The following is a 23211-nucleotide window of genomic DNA, read 5'->3' as shown; positions in this document are numbered from 1 at the left end:
GAGACAAGTTTGGGTGGGATGGTTGAGACAGATGCACATCATCGAAGGTCGGAAGACAGCATCCAAGGTCATGTTGGACAAAGGGCTGTTTTAAGTTCTCCATGTGACAGATTTCCTTTTTGAAACAGTGTTTCATGTAGTTCTGGCTGGCTTTGAATTTGTTATTCAGCTGAGAATGACACGGGATTTCTGATCTTTCTCCTATCACCTCCAAAGTTCCGGGATTTACCACATGCCTGGCTTTTTACAGGGTTGGGAATTGAACTCAGGGCTTTAAGCATGCTGGCAATCACCCTGGCAACAGAGTCACATCCTCAGGCCCCGTGTTTCATAACTTAGCATCCACTGCTATTCTTTTTTAAAGATTTTATTTGTCTACTTTTGTTTTGTTTTGTTTTGTTTTGAGACAGGATCTCTTTATGTAGCCCTGGATGTCCTTGAGTTCACAGTGTAAACGAGGCTAGCCTGGAGCTCACTCTGTAGACCAGGCTGGCTGTGAACTCATAAGAGATCTGCTTGTCTCTGCCTCCTGAGTGCCGGCATCAAAGGTGTGTGCCATACCCAGTCTTAAGTTAACATCCAATTTAAAAAAAGAAAGAATGACTCACTTCATGGCTAGGCGCTGGGACATCATATAAGTTTTCCTGAAGTCTCATGGGAACTTCCTAATTAGAGTGCCTGCAGGGACTGACCATCTTACCTGTCAAAATCCCCAGAGGGATGTCTCTGAAGTTTATTGCTGGATGTAGCGGTGGCTTGCCAAGTATTCTTTGGCTTGTGAGCCTGGTACTGCATATCTGTGTGTCTCCCGCAGAGAGAGGACTGAAAAATTAATGAGAAGCTCAGAAAAGCTCATTTTTTATGGCTCTGGAGATTGGGAGGGTAATAGAGACCGAAGTAAAGCGAGAGCTTTTGAGCTATCAACCTCGAGCCTGGCAAATCACAGAAGCAGGGTGAAAATTCGAATATACCACACAAAAAGGCAGTACCATGGAGGAGCTATTTAGGGATGGCCTGCCTCTGAATGACAAATACCCGGGGAAGAACTCTGGCGTCATTCGTGGCTGCCTGTCTATCTCTGTGAGGCTCAGACCTCTAGCTAACTCGTCTGCACTATGCATCACAGCCTTCTTGACTTGACACTTTTTTTGGAGGAAGAAGGAGCCTGGACCTTGAGTCCAAATAGGCTTTCCTCTCCCTCTGTCTGGTCACCACCTTATGGGGACAAAAATGAATGTAGACACATGTTTCTCTTTTTTTCACAAGGAGATGTCACTCCTTTTCCAAGAAGGAAAAACCTGGATTTTATTTGAAAACTGTAAGCTAGCTAGGTGGGGTGGTTCATGCTTTTGATCCCCATGTTTGAGAGACTGTGGAAGGAGAAGCGTGGCCAGCATGCAGCTGTGGCTGCATCGTGAGATTCTGTCAAAAAAAAAAAAAAGAACAAACAAAAGACCTGCTATTTGATGGGCAAAGCTAGACGCCCAAACTTGGGTGAACAGGCACTGAAACTGGGTACCATTTGCACCTAAGCTTCTGGGGTGCTCCAGCTTGGGCTCCCACTGTCACCTGTTCCTTCTCTCCTGCATCTTACCCTCTTGCCAGCAGACGTGATTTTCGGGCTCATCTTGCTCTAGAGCTGGGACTTAGTAAGTGGTGCCCATCACAGGGAGAGTTTAAGCCCGGCCTTTCTTTGTCTCCTTAAAAATATCCACGAGTTCTAAAGTGAGTTGTCAACAGACCTCCCTCAGCTCCATTTGACATGATGGTATTTTAAAACCAATGGTGATTTGCTTATCAATCCCTAAGAGCTGCCTCAGGGCAGCAGAAACCTGGCACTCCATGGAGAACTACTGGCCTTCATCTCATTCACAGCTGGTATGGGCTGAGTCCAAGCACACCAAAATTCCCACTCCCCAGGATCGCCAAATGTGACCCGATTTCAAAATAAAGTTGTTGAAAATGTTAGACTGGGATAAGGTCACGTGGAATAACAGAAGCTCCCAATGTCATCTGATTGAGTGTCCCTGCAAAGGGGAAATGGAAGCAGATGTCCATGCAGGAAGGGCATCGCATAGAGCTGAAGGCTGGGAACAGCATGATATACCTAAAAGCACGGAACACAGAAGACTGTAAGCAAAGCAGCAGACGCTAGAGGCAAGGTGCAGAAGACACTCTCACAAGTTTGCCATTTATCCGAGGCTGGCCTTATAGTCTCCTGATCCCCCTGCCTCTACCTCTCAGTGCTGGGATTATAGACCTGGGCCACCACACTTGGATTAAGTTCTTTTAGTTGTCTCTTGGACATGGCCTTCCACAATACTGTAACATGTCTCCTGTTTGGAACGCCTCTTTTCTCCTGCCAACCTTGACCAGCCACCCCAGTGTCCCCTCGGAACCTCACGCTTTTTCCTTTGTTTCTTGGCCCTTGGTCACCACCTCTACTTCCTCACTAACTGAACCACATGCAACCATCTCCAAGGAAGGAATTGTGGTTTTCCATTTCGTGTTCTACTGCCTGCCCTAGAGTTTCTCAGCAAATACAAAAGGTCTCAAATAAATGAGAGCCAAATACTGCACACTGGAAGGGTATCAACACTCAGATGGTCAGGGGCTACAAAACTTTTCTCCACGACCTACCTGAGCCTGCACTATGGGGAATTACGTATTTAATCTTGTATGTACAAGTGGCTATTGGCAAGGGCGAGAATCAACAGACTTCAGGGCACTTCCCTGGACAGGAATCACCAATTAGAAAGACTTCAAGACGACCCAAGAGCTGAACTGCTTCTCCTGTGCTTCTAAAGCGTGGTGAATACAGCTCGTGATCAGTTATTCTGTAGCCTTATAATTACTGGGTGCCAATCTACTTCTCGCAGAAGTGTGGGCTCGGTGTGGGTGGCTCTGCATTCTTCAGCTCTCCGTTTTCTGTACCTGACATTTCAGAGATCTTGGGCAAGCGTTTGTTGCACAAAGGAGTTTGTAGGAGAAATCTGCAGCAAATAGCAGGGCAATGTGGACAGAGAGTGTGTGTGGGGGGTGAAGATAAGGAGAAAAAGCCACTCCCTTGCACCCTGCCTCCCTCCACAATTCAGTGCTAAGAAAGAGCTCTTGTCATTTCCAGGAGAAGATTCTGAGCTGCCTCTACCTGATCACCCTGGCTTTGGGTCCCACTAGACTCGCAGTGGGTTTGGTTTTCTAAGCTTGAGGCAACGAATCATAGGCTAGAAAGATCCCTTGGCATATGATCTCAAGGTCTAAAGTACTTTGCAGTGGGGGTGTTCTGACAGCTGTGGTTGGGAGTCTACTACCTCAGATGACAGGGGACAAGAGCTGTGAATATGTCCTGGCCAACAGCTGGTCTCAGGGGTCACGGTGTAGCCAAGAGGAATAATTCTGTCTGTTTTCCTTTGTGGAAAGCAAAGCTAGTGTTAAAAAAGTGGAGACAAGAGCTATATCAGGGGCATGTGTTGGCTTTCCATTGCTGTGATAAAATGCCCAAGAGGAATCCACTTAGAAACAGGATGGGTTATTTTAGCTAGGTTTGTCCCACAGGCCCCTCTGCTTCTGGGATGGTAGGAAGGTGGCGCGCCATGACATGAGCAAATGGGCAGAGGAAGGTGCTCCTCTCATGGTGGCTGGGAAGCAAAATGAGACAGAAGGGAGCCAGGACTCTAATACCCTCTCAGGTCTGAGACTGCAGGAGGGCACTGCCATAGCCATACTGTAGGCAGGGGCAGCTTGTTCGTTTCCCGGCTGCCCAGACCCAAAATAATCACACAGAAACTATATTAATTGTAACACTGTTTGGTCAATAGCTTAAGCTTATTTCTAGCTAGCTCTTAACATCTTAAATTAACCTATTTCTATTATTTTATATTTTACCACGAGGCTCGCGGTTTACTGGTAAGGTTCTGGCTGGCTGCTTGCATCTTTCCCCTTCTGAGGCTACATGGCTTCTCCCTGACTCTGCCTTCTTTTCTCCTCTATCTCTGCTTGGAATTCCTGCCTGGCTCTATTCTGCGCGGCCCTAGGCCCAACACATCTTCTTTATTAACCAATGGCATTTGCAGCATACAGAGGGGAATCCCACATCACCATACTTCCTTCTGCTCCTTGAAAATTGTGTCTCCTTATAACAAATGTTTAACAGCTCTGTGCCTCACTTCCTTCATCTGCAAAATGGGAATAAAACCTGGTCATATTCATAATGTTTTGTAATAACTAATATGAGTGAATAAATGCAGATCACGGAAGGGTTCCAATGCCACTGGTGATGCACATGGCGATTACTGAGATTGAATCAGGCTGAGGTAATATGTGGCTACAATTCAATGATAATGCACCTTTACCACTTTTCACATAACAATAATTCCAGTAATTATCATCTGAATATCTATCTCCATTTCCCCACAGACCTTCATACTCCAGAATGTTTCTTCCATATTTTTCAGAAAAATATCTATTGAAAATGAATATGTATGTATGTACATATAAATGTATGTCATCTATTCTTTAAAAACAATACAAGCAGCACCATAGCATAATGTTCTGTTTCTCATCTTGTTTTTTTCCACTTAAGAGAGTCTTGCGTAGTGTTCTTTGCATCCAAAGATATAAATCTTCTTTGGATGTTTTTGTGGCTTGATGCTAATCTATTGTGTAGAAAGACCATGATTTAGGCAAGCATTCGACCACAAAGCTGTATTTCCAGTCCAGGATTTTGATTTGATTTATGTAACATCCCTCCACCAATGGCATTTATCATATTTCATATGTTTTCCTATTATAAACAATCTGTAATGAACAACCTTGAAAATCCATTTTTCTCCATTTCTGCAAGCACACATGTAGGTTAAATTCCCGGCAATTTATAATTCCATTTGTATGTGACCTTCGTCAAATCTGGAACTTTACAGCATTGATCGCTCTGTGTCTAGAATGTTTTTTCTGGCTAGATCCTCCTTTGCTAGTCTGATAAATCTCAAGGTCAAAGGCAAACACATTTACAGTTTGGATGGCTCTGGCTACATTGTACTCCAGTAGTTTTGTGTGGACCTCTCCTGCTGGCAGCACCCTGCTGAGAATAGCTGATTCCCAGGTTCCTGGCAGGCTAGCAGGTCTCAATTCCGTATGGCACCAGTTTCACTTTGTGTTTCTTTTATTAGAAACGAGGGTGAGCCCTTCTTTATGTTTATGGGGCACCTGCCCTTTTCTTAGGTTTGCTCACTTGTGTTCTTTGCCCAGACCATCTGTCTTGAAGTGAAAACACGAACCCTCACTACTGCTCTATTGAAATCTCTCATAGTGATCTGTAAGTCTGGAATCCCTCACATGACGGAGAGTCCCTTCTCTGCCTCTTCTCTACGTGGTCCCCTTCTGCCTTACATGTGATGATGCAGTAAATCCTGGCTGCCTGGAGTCTGTCCCCCCCACCCCCATGCCTTGCTCACTTGCTGCTTGGTGGTTGGTTGAAGGAATTCAAATTTCAATGCATTCTCTTTAAAGCAGGGCTGTAGGAAATGGCTCGGCTCCTCCCAGATTGCTCTTCTCATTGTTAATACCATTACCAGAGACTAGGATGGCTAATCTCCATTGTCAGCTTGATTGTGAGGAGGTCCAGAGAGTAAGTGCGAAGACCCAACCTAATGTAGGTGACTCAACCTTAAAGGCTGGAAGCCAACTGAGTCCAAGCATTCTCATTCATTCTCTCTCTCTCTCTCTCTCTCTCTCTCTCTCTCTCTCTCTCTCTCTCTCTCTGACTACAGTTGCAGTAAGACCAACTGCCTTAAGGTCCTTCGGCGAAGCCTTCCATGCCATGGTGGGCTGCACCATCAAACTGTAAAGCCAAACAAACCTTCCCTTCCTTAAGCGGTTTTTGTCAGGCATTCGGTCACAGTAATGAGAAAAGTAAATACGACAGAGATGATTTAAATAGTGCACCCTGGGCTTCTTTGTTTCTACTAGTGTGGATCTCCAGGTATTTCCTTGCCAACACTTAAGGGACTTCTCAGTTTCTGAAGTGTACTTCTAGTAGGCAGTATACAGTTCCGTTAGAACACAGCGGTTGTCCCATGCACCACACACATCGGGAGTTCCCATAAGGCACAAGAGAAGAAACGAGGCCACATAGTGATGAACAAGCCCACCTTCCCCGAGACCTCTCTGGACAGACTATGGAAAGCTGAAATGTCCTGGGAAATCTCGTTTCCTGTACTTGAGTTCTCACCACCTGCTGTCACTTCACACCACCCTGTCTGTCTCTGTATTCTAGCCCTGCTGAGTGTGAAGTCATTACTGTCCTCCTGGCAGGGGGTGAAAAGTGACTACAACCTTTATGGCAAGCAAAGATTGGGAAGCTATTCACAGAGTGAGGCACCCCTGAACCTGGCTTCTCTTTCATCACTGAGAGAGAAAAAATGTCTAATGAAATCAATGCTGCATGCAGATGATTGAGCATGGTTATTTATAATCATGCAGACTGAAGGAATAGTCTATATTTAGGATGGTGAGTGTTGATGATCAACAATTCTTCATGTTATAGTAGAAACATTGTATTATGTAATGTTGTGTATTTCTGTTACAACATAATGCCAAATTAAAAACTCCAGTTTTACAGAACAAACTAGCGGATGGAGAGATGGCTGGGTGGCTAAGGGCATTCATTGCTCTGGCAGAGGATCTGGGTTAGGCTCCCAGCACTCAAGTGGCTGCTCAGAGCTACCATGGGGGAATACCCGTTATTATATTTTCCCTTAACTATCCGGCCCAGATCGGTCCCATGATGCTTTAGTTATTTACCAGGCAGGCGAAGATCAACCTCACTATGACTGGCAGACTTCCTGGTAATGAATCTTTCCAGCCGTCCATGCATGAAATAGAGTTTTGTGCAACGACTGAGAAATTTGCCCTCTCTCTTGCACGGGAATATGTTCCTGCGAAACGCTGCTGCACAGTTGAGTCCCTAGCTGCTTTATAGGATCGTCACAGAAACACCTGGAAACGTAATTAGCATGATGTTAACAAGCACTTCCTGTGTGCTGGAAAGCAGGGAAAGTTCCTGCCTTGAGAATGATCCACAGACCTGGGTATCAGTGTCTACGTGTTGTTGGTACCCTACACACTAGAGAGTACAGTCTCCCATGGTATGTTATGAGCAGTTTTATTGAGGATGTAGAACTGTTAGCATTCCAGAGAAGAGATCGTCATATTTTTATTTTATTTTATTTTTTTTGATTTTCAAGAAAGGGTTTCTCTGTAGCTTTGGAGCCTTTCCTAGAACTAGCTCTCGGAGACCAGTCTGGCCTTGAACTCACAGAGATCGGCCTGCTTCTGGCTTCTGTCTCCCAAGTGCTGGGATTAAAGGCGTGCGCCACCACTGCCCAGGGAGATCGGCATTTTCTATGAAGCAACACTTGGACAAATCGAGGAAAAACCATATCAATACCACAGCAGTCTTCAGCGCCTAGATTACCTATGGCCTCTGAGCATCATTAGAAGTCTTCTGAATTCTGCTTCCAAAGATTCCCAACGTGCTCTCAATTACCACAAGTATTAAGTAGGCAAATTCTGACTGGGGGTGGGACAGCTGAGGTGATCCCCCACAACCTACCCCCAACCCCCAATCATACAGGCAGTTTCTTTAAGCATACACCTTCTTTCATTCATTCGATTCCCTGACATCCTCAGATTTTATACTCATCAAGTGCCAAGCTCCCTTGGGATAGCATAAAGAAGAGAGACCTTTAGAATTCATCCTCAAGAACTCTAGCTTCTTCAAGGCCTTGGGGTCTGCTTTCCTCCATTCTAAGGTTACTAAATATTTGTTTTAGTCGAACAATCCCAGAACACAATCGACTCATTGCCAAATATTATTCCTGTGTCTACTACAACTTGACAAGGAAACAGCAGAAAGGGTTCTTCAAGCACCTCCCCAATATAATAGACATGCATTTGGTAGTTAACACTGCCTTAGAAACTCCAGTGTTGGCAAGCCTTGCTTCTAATCCTCCGTTCTCTTTCCTAACTATTAGGATCAAATTCCTGAATTTAAGTATATTTAAAACTAACTTATCCAGACACCCAGTGTCTTGACCTCTCCATTTCTCAGATTCTCAAGTCCTGTGCTACAGAGATTTTTCCAGGCAAAGCCCAAAAGACTATGGGATGAACTGGGCTTGCATCAAAATCCCTTGAGGTTTTATCATTCTCTAGCTGCGCGATCCTCAGCAAGCTACTGACCTTTTCTGAGCCTCATTATCCTTGGTCTAGAAACAGATAGTAGGAGTAACTGAGTCCCCAGAGCGCTGGAAAAGCTGGAGCACAGCCGGCTAAGTATTTGTCCTAGAGGGGACGTGGACCTGCTAGCCATCAGCCTTGTTACTGGTAAGGCTAGGGCTTAGTAAGCAATAGGGTAATTATTAAGATTCAGTGAATAAAGCCCAAAAGGAAATCCCGAAAGGGACACAAGAAACCCAGATAAATATATGGATTAAATGATAGAGAAGAAAGGAAAGTGCATGTCAGAAATTAGTCTGGATTTGAACATAAAATTAAGACTTGATTCATCACAGATGTCCCCAAAGTAACAATGACTGGCTGTATGGAGTCAAGATGTCTCTTGGCGGGAAGGCTGCCAAGACCCAAAGGAGGCCTTTTAGCATCTACAAACTTACTTCAGCTTGAAACATTGGAATTTGACCCTCATTATGTCATAGTAAGAGGCTCGACCAGCTGAGACCTACAGGAGACAGCTACAGCTCTGCCACCACAAAGAGATGAGTCTATTTATGCAATTAATGGGCTAATAGGTTAATGGGTAGAGCATCGTCTTCAGACAGGGTCTTCAATGAAAGCCAGTTTAGTAGATTTTGGGGGGGGGGGCACTTGTCCCCTCACCCTGTGATCCCTTCTGCCTCCTCAGGACTACCAGCAAGAAGGCTATCCTTACAAATGGCCTGGGACCTTGACTAAAACCACAAGGTAAAAGGAACCTCTTTCCTCCATAGTTCAATCCGTTCACAGTGTCAGCCACAGACAACAAACTAGGATTGGGCCCATCTGGTATCCTGCCAAAGGCTGATCTCAAAGCAGAGGTGGTATCTGCTAGAGGGTCCAAATCCAAGCGTTGAATGGGGAACAATGAGGAAACAGGCAAGGAAGGACAACAAAAACCCGAACCAAACCTCCTTTAAGGACACACATACCTTCTGAGAAAATTCGTCAGGGAATAATTATGTTATGAAAACACTACAGAGGCCGGGCGGTGGTGGCGCACGCCTTTAATCCCAGCACTCGGGAGGCAGAGACAGGCGGATCTCTGTGAGTTCGAGACCAGCCTGGTCTACAAGAGCTAGTTCTAGGACAGGCTCCAAAACCACAGAGAAACCCTGTCTCAAAAAACCAAAAAAAAAAAAAAAAAAAAAAAAAGAAAAGAAAACACTACAGAACATACACACACAAGCTAAAACGGCAAGGACAGTCACTAGAAGATGGAATCTCGGGAGACTACCTTGGACGTGCCATTATGAAACACATGCTAGATAGATCATTTGTCCTGGGAATGTCGCTCAGCTGGTGAAGTGACTGCCTACCATAGACAAAACCCTGACTTCCATCCTCAGCCCTGCAGAAATCAGCCTTGAGAGTGCATGTGCATGTCTGTAATCTCAGCGTTCGAGGGGAGGAGTCAGGGGGATCAGGAGTTAAGATCATCCTTGACTACATAGGTTTGAGGCAAGCCTGGGCTACATGAGACCCTGACTCAAAATAAAAACAGAAACCAAGCATTCAACATAGAAGTGCTCCAGAAAAGCCAAGGGTGATTCCAAGGCTAACTCCAGAGGAGGCCCCATTGAGAAGAGCTAATCATGTCCCCTTGGAGGACCTAGACGTAGAGTGGAGGGTCTCGATGTGGAGCAACATCTCTAAAGCTTCCTGGTGGAACTGAGGACAACAGCAACCAAGAATTCTGGGAGTGTGAGAGACATGTTGATGGAAGATGTTGGCACTGGGCCTGACCCCCAGTGTGAGACCAATTGTAGAAATGGTTAAGAAGAGGCAGAAATGTGGGCTGAAGTCTGAAAACACATTTAATTCTGTAAAGAAGCAAGGGAACCTCACTGCCTAGAATTCATTTCCCTGAAAGGGGAGACAGTGTGGACTATATTCTAATGTCCCTGTATCCGTCCTGATTGAGACTTTGATGTCTCGAGAGCACTTCTTTTCTGACCCCAGACTTAGTAACTTACATGCTTGCAAGATGTGTGTGTGTGTGTATGTGTGTGTGCTCGCATGTGTGCATGCATACACACTCCATCTTCTCCTTATACAGGCTTGGTTCATAATTCTCAACCCAGATTTAGTTGTAAAACCATTCACTCCCACAGAAACTGACCAGGTATGGGAAGTAGGCAAATAGTCATTCTGATTATGTATGATCTCTTTCTGTGCCTTCTGTCTTCTCATAGACTTTCAAAAGGAGACGCTGGCCATGCTCGCCTCATACAGCACCTTCTACCCTTTGTGTTTGTGCCTGTGAGGCACCAAGGAGACACAGGAAGGCCAACTTCCTCTGGGCCATTGTGCCTGCCCAGTTAATTGTGAGTTCAGAGAAATGAGGAAATACTTTAGTGAACTAACTTGTTGAAACCAAAGAAAACAGGGCAAATCCCAGCCCTGCGGGACTGCACAACATATCTAAAAGCAGGCTTCTCCACCAGCCTCTCGGCAAACATTGCCACGATCTAAGAGCCCGGAGAGTGAGCAGCATCTCAGGGGCAAGGTATGAAAGGGAAGCCCTTCTTTGTTCTGGGTGTTGGGCTTTTCAAATACGTGTCATTTTACAAGAAAAATAATGGAAGATAAACTTCTCTTGCCTAAGGTGTTATTAGAGTTTTCTCTTTTAATCCCCACAATAACTTAATGATGAATCAATTTTATCCATATATCAAAGAAAATCAGTCACAACATCAAGTACAAACCTGCCCTAGATAACAAAACAACTGGGCTCTACCACGTGACCCCCCCATCCATTGCTCAAGACCACCTCCTGATACACGGCTTCTTACTTGGAAGTTAATTGTCAAAGTTACATCTTAAGACAAATGACAAACTCTTTGTGTCCATTTTTGGTATTAATCTTATGGGGACTGGGAAGATGGCTCAGAAGTCAAGAGCACTTGATACTCTTGCAGGGGACTGGGGGTGGGTCCCAAAAACCATTCATAACTCCAGTTGTGGGGGCTGGTCTAACAGCCTCTTATCACTTCCTTGGGTACCGGTCACATGCACAGTACACATGTATACATGCAGGCAAAACATAAAATATTTTTAAAAGAATTATTGCTTTTAGCCCTGTCCCCACAACTTAGTGACCACTCCACAAGGCCCTGTGATTAGTGCCTATCTACCCAACCTACTGTTTCCACACAACAGAATAAGGTAGCATCCCAACAAACATAAAGGCTTTATGAGACTGGTTACGAGATGGTATAGATGAAATATTCCTTCCCTTAAATGCTCAGGACCAGAAGTGGTTAGGATTTTGGAATATTCATATATACATAATGAGGTATCTTTGGGGGATAGGGTCCAAGTCTAAACATACTTAGGTTTCATACATATTTTAAAAATGTACCCCAAAGTAATGTTATATATTTTTAATTCTGTGCATTAATCAAGTTTTCAAATATAGACTATTCAACTAAAAATCTTGTAGAGCATTGGGGTTTTGGATTTTCCAATTAGGGATATTTAATTCATTTAGTCTTTTTAAGACATTCAACAAATCTAGATCCTCTACCATGTGTGGTTGTATTCAACAAGACACTGTAGGCTACACACTAAAATGTGTAAGTTGCTACCATTTGTCTTTATTATTAGTAGTAATAATATATTAGTAGCTAATATATTAGTAATACTACTACTACTACTACTACTACTAATAAATAACCCAGGTGGGCTTTGAAGCAGAAATCCTCCTGTCTCAACCTTCCTAGCTCTGGGACTACAGAAGTGGGCCACCACATCCTGCTCATCCTTCAGCTTTAAATTTATTTAAGAAAAATTCCCATGGTGGCTTTGTCTGTTTTTATGAATAGGCTTCTCTTTCTCCACATTTCAGCTTTATAACGATTTATCAGGAAAAGAAAAGAGTGATGATCCACCATTAAGTACAGTGAGCTAAGTCTTTAAAATCAGGTGAATTATAAATTCCAAAACCCACTGCTGTGAAATGCAATCTAGTTCGCAATAGTATAGAAACCAAGTCAAATCCCAGCTTCGCAATTTTAAACGTTCAGTTATTGAGGCCCAGGTTTCTCTACCTGCTAAGTGTGGTTCATAATACCATGTGAAGAGCTGGGAGATGTAGTTCTGTCATAGAGCCCTTGATGAGCATACTTGAGGCCCTAGATTCCATCCCCAATGCTAGCAATAATTATAATGACACACATGTCTGTTGTAAGATTGAAGTCCACAAAGCGAGGGCAAATTTTTGCTTATTTTCCATGACACGGCAAATGCAACAGACCCATTGTTGTTGCTGGCACCCTAGTGTAAGCATGCTCTCCTCGACAGGAAGAATACATGACAGCTGTCATGTGTTACACCTTGAACAAGGGTGGGAGCTGGCCTCCAAAGACAGCTCAGAATCCATGTCCTTGTTAACTCCACTTTGATGGTGATTCTAGGTTGGCCCTGTGACTCACTTTAATTACCAGAAAATACCATACTGTGAATCTCCATTAATTCTGAATCTGTCTTTTAAAAAAAAAGATTTATTTGTGTGTGTGTTTGCGTGCATGCACGTGCACGTGCGTGCACACACTCATGAGCCCATGAATTCCAGAAGACACTGGATCCTCTAGAGCAGTGGTTCTCAACCTTCCTATTGCTGTGGTCCTTTAATACAGCTCCTCATATTGTGGGGCTCCCCCAACTATAAAATTTTCATTGCATTGTTCAGAACTGTAATTTTGCTACTGTTATGAATCATAATGTAAAATCTGTGTTTCCCATGGTCTTAAGTGACCCTGTGAAAGGGTTGTTTGACACTCCCACCCCCAAAGGGGGTGTGACCCACTCACTACTCTAGATTTAGGGTTTTAGGTGGTTGTGAGCTGTTCAATCTGATTGCTAGGAAACAAACTTTTGTCCCCTGGGACAGCAAGAGATCCTCTTAACCCTGAAGCCATCTTACCGGCTCTCTGGATCTAAGTCTATTATAGCATGTTGGGCCCCACTTTTGTTCTCTAGGGAGCTCTGATCTGCGTCCTGGAGAAACTAAAAGACAAGACTACATAGGAAGTCCTCGAGACAACTACTTGGACAGGGGATAAGTCCTAGCTCCCCCATCATGACCCCATGTGTCTCCAAATGACTTCAAGCCCATCTACTTCCAAATGTATAACAGATTTCCCAACAGATTAGCAGAAGAACCATCCAGCTGAGCCCAGCCAACCTCTCAGCCATGAGGGATGATCTAATGGTTGCTGTTTTAAGGCAATAAGCATGGAAGCTATTGTTACCCAGTCACTGACAATTCGAAGAACAATGCTGTTCAGAGTTTCAGCTCATGCTGTTTTGCAGCTGAATCTACATATTATTCCAATAAGCAGAACAATTATGAAGGATGGCAAGTCCTTCAAGGACTAAGTCTTTCCACCTTTGCCCCAGTAACTACCTTCCTCTCCTTTCTTCTTTTCACCATGAATTTTGAAACACAAACCTGGCTGGCCACATGACTGACTTTCAGTTCAAAATGTACTTCTTTGGTACCTACAGTTTTTCTGCTTCTTACTGAGACATTAAGAGAGAGGGGGAAGGGTATGTAATAGTTTTGAAGCAAAAATACTGGGTAAACTTCACTTTGAGAGGCAACGGTTGTATCTTTCACAAGCCAGCACCAAAAGGCACAGATTTCCCCAGCTTTTGTTCCCCTACCTCCACTTTGCCTCGTAAACCCTAGACATTCACTTTGTGGGTCACAGATGCGACAGACAAGAAAGAATATTTTCGGCCTGTCCATGCTTGACCTCTTTTTGTTTCTGTCTATTTTTAGTGCCGAGGATCAAAGCAGATGGAATGTGCCCAACAATCCCCCAAAGGGAATGTGTGACCCAGCCAGATGCTGAAGGTTACTCTGCTTGGTGCGGCGCTTTCTTACGGAAATCAGATGCAGACACTTCACGTACACGTATGTTTGTTTTTCCTAAGCACGAGAGCTGTCGTCGTTTAAAGATGTGTGAAGTGTTACTTCTTTGGCTTTGCAATCCTCCCCTCCATGAATATTTCAGTTTCCCTTGGTGCATGAACACTGCGTTCTGCAAACTATGCAGCTTCGCAATCTGACGGACCTTAAACAAAAACACCTTCCGATGCTCACGTTCTCTTCCTCCTCCTTCTGCTCAAGCAAACTTTCAAAATCTATTTCCTCGCCGGGCGGTGATGGTCCACGCCTTTAATCCCAGCACTTGGGAGGCAGAGGTAGGCGGATCTCTGTGAGTTCGAGACCAGCCTGGTCTACAAGAGCTAGTTCCAGGATAGGCTCCAAAGCCACAGAAAAACCCTGTCTCGAAAAACCAAAAAAAAAAAAAAATCTATTTCCTCTCCTTGCATTTACTCGACAACCGGTGCTAACTAAACTCCAGTCATGTGGCTTCCACAGAATCATTATTTCAAAGACATGAATGGCGAGTGGTCAGTGAGCACTGCAGACTCCCCAGTCAAGGGACCATCTTGTCAGGATCTGCAGCGTTGACCTTTCTCCTTTTTTCAACTCCCATGCTCTGATTTGGTGACACTGCCAGTTTCTCCTGGATTTCTCTTTTTTTTCCCATCAAGCCTTGTCTGCTTTCTCGGTTTTTACCCATGACCTCCAGGTCAGAGGTCCTCGGGGCTGCTCCCATCTCCTTTGCTTCCCAAGTAGCTTTCCAGTTTATATCTCATGGCTTCAAGGACAACCCAGGTACCCATGACTTCCCATCTGCATTCTCAGCCAGATCTCTTCTGTCCCTACCAGAGCTCTATCCCCAGCATGCCCTCCATCTGATGCTTTGAAAACACATGGAAGTCGGCATTTCACCAGCGGCGTTCTCTTGGGAATCTCAGACACAGAGAACAGTAGCCTGCTACCTAACTGCCCAGCAATAAGTTCAAGGGGAATTCACTCTACCCTTCTTCCATACTTGATCTCTAATCAATATAGCTCATCCTGTTTCCTAAGTGCCTTCTGGTTTGTTCATAGTCGTCAGCTGCGACTGTCATTATTTTGGTCTAGTCTGTCTTCCCTTCTCCCCAACCTTATAATGGACCACCTGCTAGCTGGTTTGCCTGCTACCAGAATCAACAGGAATAATTAATATGACATTTAGTGGCATTAAGGAGGTGTCTTCTTGATTCCATCCCAAGTAAATTTTCTTTTGTCACAAAAATATATGTAGATTTTGTGACATTATAAACTTGAAAACAACATTTGGGTTCCATGCCAAGTTTTTCCCATAGTATAGAGACTGACCTTTAAAAAAATGCAGTGCAGTCTCCTGAGAGGTTTTGTGTGAGCTTGCAGGTGAGCATACATGCATGTGTGTGCAAGGGTGTGTGTGTGTGTGGTTGCATGTGTGCATAGACCAGAAGTGAATCTTAGGTATCATTATGGGATATAGTTCACCTTGTTTTGTAAGACAGGGACTCTTGCTGGCCTGGAGATTTCCAATTTGGCCAGTATAGCTGGCTACCAAGCCTTAGAGATCTGCCTGTCTCTGCCTACTGTGGTTGTGAGTGTGCCACCACATTTGGCTTTTCAATGTGGGTTCTAGGGAATGAACGCGGATCCTCTTGCTTGCATAGAAAACATTTTACTGCCTGAGCTACCTCCCCAAGTCCTCAAAGGCTTTTTACTGCTTAACGATAAAGCCCAGGCTCCTTAACATTCCCTGATCAGTATCCAACACCTTCCCCTGTCCAGCTTTTCAAACTCCATTCCCCTCTCTCTCCAAACCCTCTTTAAGCTAACAATGCCTTTCAACCCAGAACCTGTTTTGGAGGCTACAGATTTTAAACTCTCTTCTCTGGGCTTTGTGCTACTCTGTTCTGTTGATCAAGAGAGAAGACTTGCTTGTGTTCATTGTCTTACTCCCTGGTTAATCATATAATTCTCCAGAAAACTCTCCTGGTGACTTTTAACTATGTAACTTGTCTCCTTTGCATGCTCAGAGGCTCTGTGCATCTCCTCTCTCATCACGTTTACCGCCCCACGATCGCTAGCCTCATTATGTGTTCATCCCTTAAGACACGACCTTTAGAGGAGGGAAGGGTACAATCCATGCTTGTCCTTGCTAGTCAAAGTTCGTGGACAATGGCCTGCACACAAATAAAAGAAGCATGCTGAGTTGGGATCCTTTTTGCATTTCCTGTGGTTTGTAGAAGTCGAAAAACCTAGGTTCTCAGGAAGGAGGAGACACCGTTGCTGTTAGGGAATTGGAGAGACTGAGAAGCTCTCTTTCTCAGTGCTGTCTGTCTCATCCTTTCAAGCCATCATGGAAAAATGTAAACTCCCAGCTCATCAGCTGTGCCAGTGACGGTCCACAGAGCTTGACTACATGGCAGGCAGATCTTGCCTTTATGGAAAAGAATGGTGCTTCCATTAACTATCAGTGGACAACACTACACCACAAAGACAAGGCTTCATTCACTCTCAGGTTGCATTTCTCTGCTCCAAGAATACCAAATGTTCATCCCTTAATCATGTGACCTGCTAGGAATCCCTAGTAGAGAATAATTAGTGATCTAAGATTAGCAAAGGGGCTTTCCGTCTTGAGCATCAGGAACAGACTTCCAGAAGAGCCTAGCAGCCTATGGTATCAGGTTCAAAGCCATAATTCAACATTTCAGTATAAACTGTCTTCTCTATCCAAGGAGTTTTATCTAAAGATATGGGCTTGCTGGAAAGGGTTCATAATGTCAGCAGCGACTCCGGGTTGTGGGTATTCTGGCTTTACGGACAAGGGGCAGCCTGGAGCAAGATGAAGCACTGACTCCCAGGCCAAGGTTAAGGGCTGGCTTGCTGCTGCTGCCCTGGAGGCTTTCAGAGTGAGAAGCACTTTCAGCAGAATGAGTGTTAGGCTCAGGAGCCAAGGACATGCCAGTGCTCTCTGCTTCTGGGAGCCCTTACGATATCCTGTCCCCAGATCCTGTTCTGTATGTATTAGCTGACAAAGAAGACCCATGTGTAAAAGCAAGCAGGTTATCTCTGCGTCCCACTGATGGAGTGCTACTGTTTCTGGCTCAGTGCTATGGCTGTCAGCTGGGTACGGCTGAGTGCCAGCGTGACTCACAGGGGATAGGGAAACAGGCAAGCAGTGACTGCTGTCTGGGAGTTGCTGTCCTAATATACCGCTTCTCGTATCGGGAGAGTCTGCTAATACAGGAAGAGAGGGACTGGAAAGCAACCTTAGGTTCTGTGACTCCATTAAGTGGTAGTACTTCAGTCACTTACAAAGACGGTGGATGGAAACATCTCAGTTTGGGAAAGAATGAAGCATTCTCAGGAGAAATTGTCAGCTCAAGAGTTTAACATGAAAACTGCACAGGAAAGTTTCTTTTCTTACACAATTGACAAGGACAAAGTTAAGCCAACATATAATTTTATAAATAAGATATGCAGGTATGTAAGCCTATACCCTGGTCTGTGTTTTGTTTCCATATAGTACTATCTTGAGGCTCCTTTATTTGAAGATGTGGGTTTTGCCTCCATCAGCACCTATCCTTCCACTAACCTCGCTAATAGTCGAGGTTCTTTGACCTCTCTGCAACTTGAAGTCTATTGGCTTTTCTAATTCTTGCCAATCTACTGGAGTTCCCTTTTCGAATCTAAATGTCTATCTTAACCCCTGCTGCCTTCCAGAGAACACATGAAAGTTCCTAGTGACCATGAAAATTTTACTTGAAAATAAGTTAACAGCAAATATAATAAAGTTAAAGTCCTTTTGCTGATGTTGTTGAGACAGGGTCTCACTATGTAGGCCTAGTTGGTCTGGTACTCACTATGTAAAAAGTATTCCTAGGACTGTGCTAACAGGTGTGAGACACCATGCCTGACTCAGAAGTATCTTTGAATGGGATTATTACTAAATGTTATTTCTAAATCCAATTTCCAGAGATGAAGCACAGAAATGGGCCAAGCAATGCTGGCATAGTCAATAGCAGGAGGGACAGAGGTGGAAGGACTTCTTTATCAGAATTCCAGGAGGAGCCAGCCCTGCTAGTGTCTTGACTGTAGTCTTCAGACTGTGAGCCAACTCATTTCCATGGCTTTATACCACTGAGTTTATGGCAATTTGTTACAGAAATCTTGGACATGAATACAAATCCTTTCTCTTTTTTCCTTTTCTTTCCTGTTTCTCTTTTTTACTCAACTGGTAAAATTATGACCCAGGATGGCTCCCATAGCTTTATCCAAAGCTGCGATGAACAGTCACAGCTAATGAAAAAGGTCATCGGTGTTATATTAGTTATTTTCTAGTTGATGTGACCAAACACCTGGTAGAAAACATCTTGGAGGAGGCTCACAGTGAGGGGATGTAAGTCCACGGTGGTGGGATGGTACAGTGGCAGGGCAGTGGGGATGCTACGGTGGCAGGGTAATGAGGATGGTGTGGTGGTTGGGGCTTCATGAAAGCAGGAGCTTCCAGCAGATGCCTGTTCACATCTCTACTGATCTGGAAGCAATGGAGGAGACGGGCAAAGGTCTGGGTTTCTGCGTTCCTCTCTGCAGCATCCAGTTTTAGCTAGAATCCTCCACCTTTAATATATGACACACCTTGGTCCCTAATGGGATCCTTTATATTTTGTTACACTTCTTTTTAGTGATGTTTGATCATCCTGTCCTGATTTCGGATTAAAAAAAAAAACCCTTTAGTTGCTTAAGTCAAGATTTCTCCTATCCCTGAAGATGCATTCTCTTAGTCATTACCCTCCCCCCCAGTCTCACTCAGCTTTCTAGGATGTATGAGACTTCAGAGTGAAATCTGAACACACTCTCTGACTGAAAACAACCCACTGCAAAGACTGCTCTACCTGTTGTGATGGCTCTGAGCGAGCTGTCTTACTAGCTTCAATAAGAGTAACTGAATAATGACTTTTCTTTAAAGGGATACACATGCAAAACAAACATATGCACACCAACTGAACACAGCTAACCAGTCTGCATTCTTGTAAACTAGGAATCCTCTTGTATAGTTCTCAAATTTGTGACTTATCCAAACATAGGAGAGTCAACACTTTTAATTATATACCAGAATACAATTCATTGTTTTGACTATTCCTATGTTGTCAAATTATCCCTTTGGGCTAAGAACTATCCCAGAAAGTTTTTCCTCTGCAAAAGTAATAAATAATATTCTGGAATCCAATTAAGAAGAAGGGATGCTACAGGGTGAAACATGGGATTTAAAATAAGCTAGAATAGCTTCAGCAATGTGGTTTGCTCATCCAACTAGTATGGTAAAAAGTTGTTCTATAGTGCACTCTTCTAATCCAGGAGTTGTCTATTTTTATTGATGTATAATCTTACTGATTCTTAGAAAATTCCTTACATGCCGATAATGTATTTTGACCCTAACTCCTCCTAGAGCTATCTGTCAATCCTCATGTTCCCTCTCTTTTTTGTGTAACTAACAGAATCCAATTATTACTACTCATATATATGTGGGTGAGGAGACATCCCATGGAGCAAGGGCAATTACCAGGGCTCCAACCTTAAAGATAGCTCCTCAGCAGAAACCAATGTCTGTTTTTTTTTTGTTTGTTTGTTTGTTTTTTTGTTTTTCGAGACAGGGTTTCTCTGTGGTTTTGGAGCCTGTCCTGGAACTAGCTCTTGTAGACCAGGTTGGTCTCGAACTCACAGAGATCCGCCTGCCTCTGCCTCCCAAGTGCTGGGATTAAAGGCGTGCGCCACCACTGCCCAGCAGCAGAAACCAATGTCAACAGGCCCTCAGAGAACACTTCAGTTTCCTTTCTGTTCTACTGTCTTCTGCCTTATGTCACCAACAGAGTACATTTCATTTAGGTTTCCTCTCTATTTCCTTTTCATTTTTTTAATGGGCATGAACTCTTCCCTGCTCCATGCTGGGATGTTGACAAGCTTGAGCTCATGAAGGTGTTTTGTAGGCAACCACAACTGCTGTGAGCTCATGTCTACAGTGGTCCTGTCAAAACCGGAGGAGGACAGTTCACCCCATTTCTCCCTGATCTCTTTTCCCTCTTCTGTGATGTTCTCTGAGGTTTGGGTTAAGGAGGCATGATACAGATGACCCTTTCTGGTTCTCTGATTCTCTGCACTCTGACCTCTGTGAGCTTCTGGAGTAACAGCCAAACATTGCACAAAGAAACTTCTCTGGAGTGGTCTGAAAGCTGCACTTAGGCTCAGGTATACAGCTGTAGAGGGCAGTTTGCAACTATGTCCACTAAGGAGCTGTATCTTTTAAAAAAGAGACAGAAATCACATCTAAATGACATTCTTAGCTGCCAAGTGCAATAGCCTGGTTATGGTGACCACCACAAGAAAAATGAGAAGGATTTAAAGTTAGGGAGTCTACTGGCTATAGACCCGGAGACTTTTTCTCAAAAATAGCTTTACGTGCAAAGTTTTCAGATTGTTAATATTCATGAGCTATTGATACCATCATATCTGCCTCCATCCATGGGAAGAGAAGGCAGAGTTGGAGTGAAGGGACTGCTCCAGAGGGGCAATGGTTTAGAAACTCATGAAATGACAAGTTCATTCACTCCAGAAGCCAGCAAGTCGGAGCTATGGGGCTATGGTGTGGAGGGAGCAGGTACTCGGAGTGTCCATTACGAGAACTATGCCCATCTCAAAATCTTTCTGTTTGTTACTCTAGTTTCTTCGTGCGGTTGGATTTGTTGACGGACATTCAGGCACAAGAAGCCCATCACTTAAGCGTTTCATTTGTGAGTGGGGCAGAGGACAGAAGCCAAAGCAAAAGAGGAGGTGCTAGCCTTGGGGAGAGATAACAGGATGCGTTTCTAGAAAACAGTGGGAGAAGACAACAAAAGCCTAGAAGAGGGCCCAGAGAGCGACAGGATCCATAAAGAGAAACAAACACTAACTTGTAGTATTCTCAGGTCATATGCTCAATCCTTAAGCCCAGTATGAATGTAGATAGATGTGTGTCTTTGGAGACCAGCTAGGTTAAAATAAAGTCAAGATCGTGGGGCCTCCCCCACCTCAGATGACACCCAGACAGCATTCTCTCTGTGCATACATAGAAAGAAGAAGGTCCGTGAGCATGTAGTAAGATGGCCATCACTGACCACTCAAGAGGTTTCCAAAAGAAACCAACATGGTTTGTAACTCCACCTGGGACTTATAGCTTCTGTGACCATGAGAAATAAACATCTTTGGTTTAAGCCATTTAGTGGGCAGTATTTTGGTATAGCAATCCAAGACTACCACAAAATCAAATGCGATCTGCACACATTTCCCACCATCTCCTCTAAAACCAACAGGATAAAATTCCTTGTCAGTCTGGTGGTGGTGGTGCACACCTTTAATCACAGCACTCAGGAGGCAGAGGCAGACAGATCTCTGTGAGTTCGAGACCAGCCTGGTCTACAAGAGCTAGCACCAGTACAGACTCCACAGCTACAGAGAAACCCTGTCTTGAAAAACCACAAAACAAACTCCCTGCCGTTGTCTACACATTTTTCTCTTCACATCCTCATGTTCTTAAAAACAGCCACCTGCTTTGCGCATTAAGTCTCCACAAACAAATTCATGTAAAGGACTGATTCTTACCCTCCTGTTTTGTTGATGAGGAAGCTGAGGTACAGGGAAATAAACCAAACAAGCTCCTATAACCAGCAAGTACCAGAACCTGGATTTGAACCCAGGAAGCCTGGCTCCAGGAATGACGACTTGCGGCTGACCTTATCGTCCCCAACATTTCCCAGCTGGCCACTGAACTATGAAATGCATGGCTAACTTCACATCGCGGTGAGAATTCACTTCTATTCTTTGTTTTTCTGCCTAGTCCAAGAATCACTTATTCATGATTCTTCCTCCATGAAATAACCTGATCTTATCTGCCAACGACCGTACATAAGTCATTTTCTGCTGGGTGCTGACTTTTACTGGAGCAGTGACAACCGGTGAATAATAAGAAATGGATTGTCGGGGCTGGAGTGAAATTATTCAATTATAGAAAAGGTGGAATTCCAAGTCCAGATTATTTATAGATCAAACAAAAGCAGTCATTTTTAAATTAAAAAATATCCAACAAGAGAAAAGAAAAACCTCCGTGAGAGAAGGGACAGCAGCTGAGGCTTAAAATCCAGTCCTTACCATATCAGCAATTATTAAAGGCGACAGCAATCACAAGACTGGAGTCTCTGCTTTGGGTCAGACAGCTGATGGAAATCAAATCCTCCAGATTAAGATGCAGAGTTTAACTCAACGAACAGCCAATGAGAAAGAAGGCCAGCAGCCACCTTACCTGCTGATGTGTGCTTGAACTTTTCACTTTTCTTCTTCCTCCATTTCCAAGGCTTGAAAATCCTTCCCAGGTTGGCAAACTTACTCCTCCTCCGGATAGGTGGGGTGTGCGTACCAGGGACCAGCGAGTCAGAACGCATGGCCGCCAGTCTCTCCACTTCCTCGGCTTGTTTTTCCCAAGAAAGCGATGGAAATAAAGAGAAGGGGGGAAAAGTGTTAAAACGGGAGCCTCACAGATGGCCAGCTTTTCCATGGTGACAGATAGCAGAGACCACGTGACTTGAGCTCCCTTTGCCTTTCGGAATGGAAGTCATACCGACATGTTCTGAAAGCTTGGGGACAGTCAGCCAAACCCTAGAGATCTAGAACACCTTTACTGAATTTGCTAATATTTAAAGAGGCAGGTCTTATGGCGACGTACAGGCTGGTTTCAATCAACACTCCCGCTTCAGCTTCCTGAGTAGCTAGGATTATAGGCATGCCACCACCATCCCAATCAAATGTATTCAGCCTTGACTAAGGTGGCAAGGAAGGAAGAGGATGAAGATGTCAGGGGTTCACCTGGCAGGTGACAGAACTCCTCAGAGGCCATCTGAAGACTCACAGGAGAGTCCGTGTACTATTAGTGTGGTAATTTCTCACCCAATATATGGCAGATATAACCTCGATAGAATGCTGGTTGGGAAGAAGGGAGAAAG

At 44.2% G+C, this 23211-nt stretch overlaps 1 protein-coding gene across 9 annotated transcripts in view; it reads right to left on the bottom strand.

The window, feature by feature from the left end:
- Phactr1 (phosphatase and actin regulator 1) overlaps window positions 1-23211 on the bottom strand; it is a 424574-nt gene that overhangs the window by 141502 nt on the left and 259861 nt on the right. For all 9 annotated transcript variants that reach the window (XM_057786935.1, XM_057786937.1, XM_057786934.1 and 6 more), the window contains one exon: window positions 22515-22679. In XM_057786935.1, coding sequence (XP_057642918.1) covers window positions 22515-22679 — 165 coding nt within the window. The remainder of the gene's footprint in view (window positions 1-22514; window positions 22680-23211) is intronic.

This window comes from Chionomys nivalis, chromosome 13, assembly GCF_950005125.1.
Source record: "Chionomys nivalis chromosome 13, mChiNiv1.1, whole genome shotgun sequence".
Classification (NCBI taxonomy): Eukaryota; Metazoa; Chordata; class Mammalia; order Rodentia; family Cricetidae; genus Chionomys; species Chionomys nivalis.
This window is presented reverse-complemented; position numbering and strand designations above follow the sequence as displayed.